This window comes from Otolemur garnettii, unplaced genomic scaffold (assembly GCF_000181295.1).
Source record: "Otolemur garnettii isolate 467f Iridium unplaced genomic scaffold, OtoGar3 scaffold00120, whole genome shotgun sequence".
In the NCBI taxonomy this organism is placed as follows: Eukaryota; Metazoa; Chordata; class Mammalia; order Primates; family Galagidae; genus Otolemur; species Otolemur garnettii.
The window spans coordinates 266,740-273,936 of record NW_003852515.1 but is presented as its reverse complement, the minus strand read 5'-3'; the positions used below and the strand labels follow the sequence as shown (position 1 = coordinate 273,936).

The window sequence follows — 7,197 nt, the reverse complement described above, 5'->3', positions numbered from 1 at the left end:
TGCGGTGGCTCACGCCTATAATCCTAGCACTCTGGGAGGCCAAGGTGGGTGAATTGACTGAGCTCACAGGTTTGAGAGCAGCCTAAGCCAGAGCAAGACCTCTCTAAAAATAGCTGGGCATTGTGGAAGGCACTTGTAGTCCCAGCTACTTGGGAGGCTGAAGCAAGAGAATCGCTTGAGCCCAAGAGTTTAAGGTTACTGTGAGCTATGATGCTACGGCACTCTTCCAAGGGCAACAAAGTGAGACTCTGTCTCAAAAAAAACAAAAACAAGGCTCAGTGCCCACAGCACAGAGGTTATGGCACTGGCCACATGTACAGGTTGCAGGTTCGAACCCCGCCTGGGTCTACTAAAACAACAATGACAACTGCAACAGGAAAAAAATAGCCAGTCTTGTGGCAAGTGCCCGTAGTCCCAGCAACTTGGGAAGATGAGGCAAAAGAATCGCTTAAGCCCAAGGGTTGGAGGTTGCTGTGAGCTGTGACGCCATGGTCCTCTACCAAGGGTGACATAGTGAGACTCTTGTCGCAAAAAAACCCCACATACCTATACATATGTGTGTGTATATATATATATGTATAAAATATTAGTTTCTCTATTTGTCTTACCTCTTTTCATAGAGAATCTTTTAATATTTAAATATAATCTATACTCCTAATACTTCTAGCTCTTATCTTATACCAATCCAAGGAATGAAATCTCTCACAAATTGTGTGTTGACAGAATGCTCAAAAACTCTAATATGTTTTAACCAGGCGTCCTCAAACTACGGCCTGCGGGCCACATGCAGCCCACCTAGGACATTTATCCAGCCTGCCGGGTGTTTTTGCCACCACTGCCTGTGACTCATTCCCAGGGCCCACAGTCCAGCCCTCCAATGGTCTGAGGGACAGTGAACCAGCTCCCTGTTTAAAAAGTTTGAGGACCCCTGGTTTTAGCCAATAAAGTGGGAAAGTAAATTTGGGAGCAACAATCTAAGCTTTGTTGTATTTCACTTAAAGGAAATAAAAATATCACATGTGCAATGGCACACAGGGTTGCTATGATAACAAACCGCATTTTTTATATTTTACTCTTCAATCATGGTTCACACACACTAATACAACCAATGAATGTCAACATTACTTCCTTCTTATCATAAAGATTTCTCTGAAATAAGGTGTACTTACTGTTCAAGGAATTCTCATTTTTTAACCAATCTTCTTCTGTCTTTTCTAGAAATTATAATTAAAATACATAAAATAATGATTAATATTTGGCATTGGAGTAAGTTTGCACTGTCATTTTACTCATGTGGGGACATTCCTAAAATGGCAAAAGACATGTAACCACTACAAATGTCAATTTTAACATTTAAAGTATTGTTCCGTGTATGTATGTGGAGCTTGTGTTCTAAGTAGCAATAAGGCCTTCATGGAGAATAAGGAGGAATAAGAAGTTTATAAAAATGTATTTGGTTTTACTAAACAGACACATAAAATGGGTCTACTTTTCACACAGCTATGTTTATGTGAAGAGTTAAAAAAATGCCTACTATCCTGAACTATTAGTCCTATAATTTTTCACTACATTTTGATTTTATAATTTATTTCAAAATATAACCCTATCATTGCCTTTGGGCATATATAAGTCACTACCAACTAAAGAAGACAGAGGCCCAGCTGCCTCCCCTGTATCAGGTAGAATACTGGCTGTTGTGGAGTTTCTCTTGGCATTCTCCTCCCCCAGTCCCCTGGAAGATGAGCGGCTCTCAGAATAGTCATGTCTTTCATTCACTACAGATGACCAGATCACAATAATGAGATGCTTCCAAGTCACATAAATATGAATCTATTTTATGGCTGTTACTCTATCATAACAAGATAAGACTGAGGGCTAGATAGGAGAAAAGATATAATGAAGAATAAAAACTCTCCTAGGCTGGGTGTGGTGGTTCACACCTGTAATCCTAACACTCTGGGAGGCTGAAGTGGGTGGACTGCTTGAGTTCACAAATTTAAGACCCGCCTGAGCAAAAAAGCAAGACCCTCTGTCTCTACTAAAAATTGAAAAATGGAGGCAAGAGGATCGCTTAAGCCCAAGAGTTGGAGGTTACTGTGAGCTATCATGCCACAGTACTCTACCCAGGGTGACAGCTTGAGACTCTGTCTCAAAAAAAACCTCTCCTAACGGGCTCCTCAGTCACCCACAGCAGGTCTCACACCTGCATACACAACACAGTACTGCATGCAGGAATTAAGTGCAATCTCTCTTGGGAACTGATTGAAAGACAGCATGTCTATCTTATTTATCCATTTACACACATTATTTTTCTAATTTAATGGAAAGCATGTAGCATTTCCCTCTTGAGTTTGATAAACAGTTCTTCTACAGTTTTACTTTCTTCATTCTATTGTTTGCTTTTTGCTTTTGTTTTGCGTCTCACTTGTGACTCTTGGTAGAGTGGCCTGGCATTGCAAACTCTTGGGCTCAAGCATTCTCTTGTCTCAGCCTCTAGAGTAGCTAGACTACAGGAGCCTGCCACAACACCCAGCTATTTTTAGAGACTGGGTCTCTCACTTGCTCGGGCTGGTCTCAAACCTGTGAGGTCAGGCAATCCACCCACCTTGGCACCCCAGAGTGCAAGGATTACAGGCATGAGCTACCACACCCAGCCCCCATTCCATAGTTTTTAATTTACTTGTAACAACTGTGCATGTTTATGGGACGCAATGCGATGCTTTACTGATTATGTAATGATCAAATCAGACTAACCAGCTTATCTATCACCTCACAAATGTATTTCTTTGTGGCCAGAACATTCAAAATCCTTTCTTCAAGCTATTTTGAAATAAATATTATATATATATATATATTTTTTTTTTTTTTTTTGAGACAGAGCCTCAAGCTGTCCCCCTGGGTAGAGTGCTGTGGCATCACAGCTCACAGCAACCTCCAACTCCTGGGCTCAAGCGAATCTCCTGCCTCTGCCTCCCAAGTAGCTGGGACCACAGGCATCTGCCTCAACGCCCGGCTATTTTTTGGTTGCAGCCATCATTGTTGTTTGGCAGGTTTGGGCTGGATTCGAACTCGCCACCTTAGGTGTATGTGGCTGGCGCCTTAGCCACTTGAGCCACAGGCACCGAGCCTGAAATAAATATTATTAACTATAGTCACCACACTGTGCAATAGAACACCAGAACTTATATAATGGAATACTATTCAGCCATAAAAATAAGAATTAAATCCTATCATTTGTAACAACATGGATAAGCCTGGAAGAAATTCTGTTAACTGAAGCCAGGCACAGACAACACTGTATGATCTCACTGGTATGCAGAGTCTAAAAAAAAGTTGATCTTACCAAGTAGAGACTGGAACTATAGTTTCCAGAGACTGGGGAGGGTTTGGATGGGGAGAATAAGGATAGAAACTTTAATTTTATTTCTAAAGAAACCAGCTGGAGAAGGCCTTTTTTGAAAGTTATAAAGATGGCTTGGCACCTGTAGCTCAAGCGGCTAAGGTACACCAGCGCTGGTGGGTTTGCATCCAACCCAGGCCTGCTAAACAATTACAGCCAAAAAATAGCCGGGCGTTGTGGTGGGTGTCTGTAGTCCCAGCTACTTGGGAGGCTGAGGCAAGAGAATCGCTTAAGTCCAGGAGTTGGAGGTTGCTATGAGCTGTGATGCCACAGCACTCTACCCAAGACAACAGCTTGAGGCTCTGTCTCAAAAAGAAAAAAAAAGAAAAGCAAGCTATAAAGATATACCTCCACTGATGTTTTCCATTGCAAATAGATCATCTTCAATGTCTTCCCGTCAAGGGGAACCACATAGTCATCAGGCAACAAGGATTCTGTTAAAAAAGGTGGGAACAAATTTCATCTCTAATGTCACAGTTTCTTACCCTAAATGTGACGATATGTAAATATTGTATCTATATCACTATAACATCAAATGTCTGGTTTTTGGGGGGCTTTTTTTGAGACAGAGCCTCAAGCTATCCCCCTGGGTAGAGTGCTGTGCCATCACAGCTCACAGCAGCCTCCAACTCCTGGGCTCAAGCGAGTCTCCTGCCTCAGCCTCCCAAGCAGCTGGGACCACAGGCATCTGCCACAATGCCCGGCTATTTTTTTGGTTGCAGTCGTCATTGTTGTTTGGTGGGCCGGGGCTGGATTTGAACCTGCCACCTGAGGTGTATGTGGCTGGTGCCTTAGCCACTTGAGCCACAGGTGCCGAGCCAAATGTCTGGTTTTGAAGATATTTCCATGATGGCTAAAGGAGTTTGTCCCATATCTTGAATAGTAAACATTATCCAGACCCAATAAAAATTCTTAGTGTGTATGTGTGTATATGTGTGTACACATATACACAAAATGATATGTATCTGGCATAGAACAGCGCCTCATACCTATAATCTGAGCCCTTTGAGAAGTTGAGGCAGGAGGATCGCTTGAGACTAGTAATTCAACACTGCAGTGAGATATGACCTCACCACTGCACTCTAACCTGAGTGACATAGCAAGACTCCATCTTTTCAAAATAATTATATGTATCATAGTTCATATTTTCATATAAATGTAAATACATACACATCAACACATATACACTAGCTTTGAGTGGTACTGCCACAGGCATTTAGGTTGCCATTCTTTCCTTTGACACATATGAAACATTACAGTTATAGCAAGTTAGTCTTCTTGCAAATTGCTCCTTCTATATGAGTGTCTGGGGGAAAAATCCTCACAAATATTTAAGATGTCCATGAACAATCCCAAACATTAACATTAGTAAATAGTAAACATTGGTAAACATAAATTAGTCATACCAAACCACACAAAATACTTTTCTTGTACTTGTGTTCTTAGCACCTTAAGTAGTTTGGGTTTTTTCTGAAGGCCTATATATGGCCCTACCATAAATCCCACTGTCTGCAGAGCTACTAATACTAGGATTCATTTGAGTGCTTTGTCTTATTTACAAAGGGCAAAGTGTCCACTTGGTACAGGGTTCTGCCACTCAAGACTGGACAGGGCCCCCCTGCCAACCTCCCATTCTCTAGGCCCAGGTTAGCTAAGAAATCAGACCCACATCTCTAGGTACAAACAGATTACCCTTTCCAGGCCACACTCTCTGGGCTCTAGCAAGGTCATGAACAAGGCAGCCTGAAAGGTTCTGGGTGGTTCCACCTTGCATAGGGAGCACACACCCTAATTCCTTCTTTGAAGCAAAAACTTGCAAAGACCTATTATGCTCATTTTAACATTGCAGAGAGAGACTGCATTCATTCATTTGTTGATACACTCATTAACTTTGAAAAAGTGTTTTTCCATCTACCAAGTCCTGGCCAAAAGTAATTCTTTTTTTTTAGAGACAGAGTCTCACTTTGTCACCCTGGGTAGAGTGCTATAGCATCACAGCTCACAGAAACCTCCAGCTCTTGGGCTTAGGTGATTCTCTTGCCTCAGCCTCCTAAGTAGCTGGGACTACAGGCACCGGCCTCAACGCCCGGCTATTTTTTTGTTGCAGTTTGGCTGGGGCTGGGTTTGAACCCACCACCCTTGGTATATGGGGCCAGCGCCCTACTCACTGAACCATAGGTGCCACCCCCAAAAGTAATTCTTTTTTTTTTTTTTTTTTGAGACGGAGCCTCAAGCTGCCCCCCTGGGTAGAGTGCCATGGCATCACGCTCACAGCAACCTCCAACTCCTGGGCTCAAGCGAGTCTCCTGCCTCAGCCTCCCAAGTAGCTGGGACTACAGGCGCCCGCCACAACACCTGGCCATTTTTTGGTTGCAGCCATCATTGTTGTTTGGCGGGTCCGGCCTGGGGATTCGAACCCGCCACCTTAGGTGTATGTGGCTGGTGCCTTAGCCGCTTGAGCCACAGGCGCCGAGCCAAAAGTAATTCTTAAGACTACTATATATACTCCTAGGCAAAGGACCCACATCCTTTGAGACTTCTGACTTGGGTTTTTCCCTTTTACCAGAGTAAAAGCTCTAGTGCTTTTACTCCTCTATTCCTTTCTGTCTAATAAATTCTATCTTTCCACTGATCTGTGGTCTTTGAGTTCCTTCTTCTAATTTCCAAGACCAAGGATCTACTGAAGGAGGAAATTTCAGTAACATACTTCAGCCCAGCAAATAAGTTCACAGGCTCCATTTAGGGTTTCTTCTTTTCACTTCGTAAGCAAATGCCATTTCCAAATGGGAAATTCTTTCCCTCTGCTTTTCTTTCAAGCCACTTCCACATTGAAGGTATCCCAGACAAAACCATAGACCCATATGCTCTTGAACAATCCTTTTAGCACTGCTAACCTCATCATAAAATATTCATAAGCTTGTCATTTAGATTTTCTATGTGTAGTAATTTTGTTTTGTGTTAGTCCTGTCTCCCCATTTAGAAGGTGAGCTATCTTATGAATGAGGCCTATTTCCTTTAAAAAGCCTTTCTGAAGTTTAATTAACAGATACTTGATCATTGCTGATTATCATGATACCGTGTGGTCAGGCAATAAGAGGTTTATAGTCTTTTCATAACTGTACCATCATGCTTTCTGGTGCTTGATCTAAGGCAGTGGTTGTTCATCATTTTGGGCCATAGATTCCTCTGAGAAGCTAATAAAATCTATGGATTTACTTGCAAATAAGCTACACATAACACAAAAAATTTTGCATATAGTTTTAGAACATGCAAAAGGACTAAGATCCCTGATCTAAAATGTCTTCAATTACCATCTAAAATTCCCCAAAGCAAATTTAATTTTTAAAAATTAGTATGTTTCTTTCCTGAATCTAGGAAGATAAAAAAGTTTTAGCGGTTAAGATGTGATTATTTACAAAGTTTATAAATATGATAAACATGATTCCAGACCCCCGGAAGCTGGGATTCCTGGGCCCTAGGACTTAGGCAATCTTGGGTCTAAGTGGCTGGGACCAAGTTTTTTTGAAAAAAGTTTAGGGCCAAAGTGAAAAAAAGCTCAGGGAAACAAGCTTTGAGACGGAATATAAAGCCCTGGCAGATAAGAAGGACAAAAGAGAGAACTGCAGAAACTGGAGCCTTTGGCCTCTTGACCCTCAGAGTTTCTGTGTCTAAGGAAGAGTACCAGGAAGTGGCTTGGCACCTGTGGCTCAAGTGGCTAAGGCGCCAGCCACGTACATCCAAGGTGGCGGGTTCGAATCCAGCCTGGGCCCGCCAAACAACAATGACGGCTGCAACCA

The 7,197-nt window shown here is 42.3% G+C and overlaps 1 protein-coding gene across 1 annotated transcript in view; it reads right to left on the bottom strand.

Annotated features, from left to right (window-relative positions):
• The window catches only part of N4BP2L2 (NEDD4 binding protein 2 like 2), an 83,641-nt gene that overhangs the window by 3,024 nt on the left and 73,420 nt on the right, over positions 1-7,197 (bottom strand). Inside the window, exons 8-9 of the mRNA XM_012810011.2 lie at positions 3,749-3,834; positions 1,170-1,214 (exon numbers count right to left, since the gene is read on the bottom strand). Of these exons, the coding sequence (XP_012665465.2) occupies positions 1,191-1,214; positions 3,749-3,834 (110 nt within the window). The 3' untranslated portion in view covers positions 1,170-1,190. The remainder of the gene's footprint in view (positions 1-1,169; positions 1,215-3,748; positions 3,835-7,197) is intronic.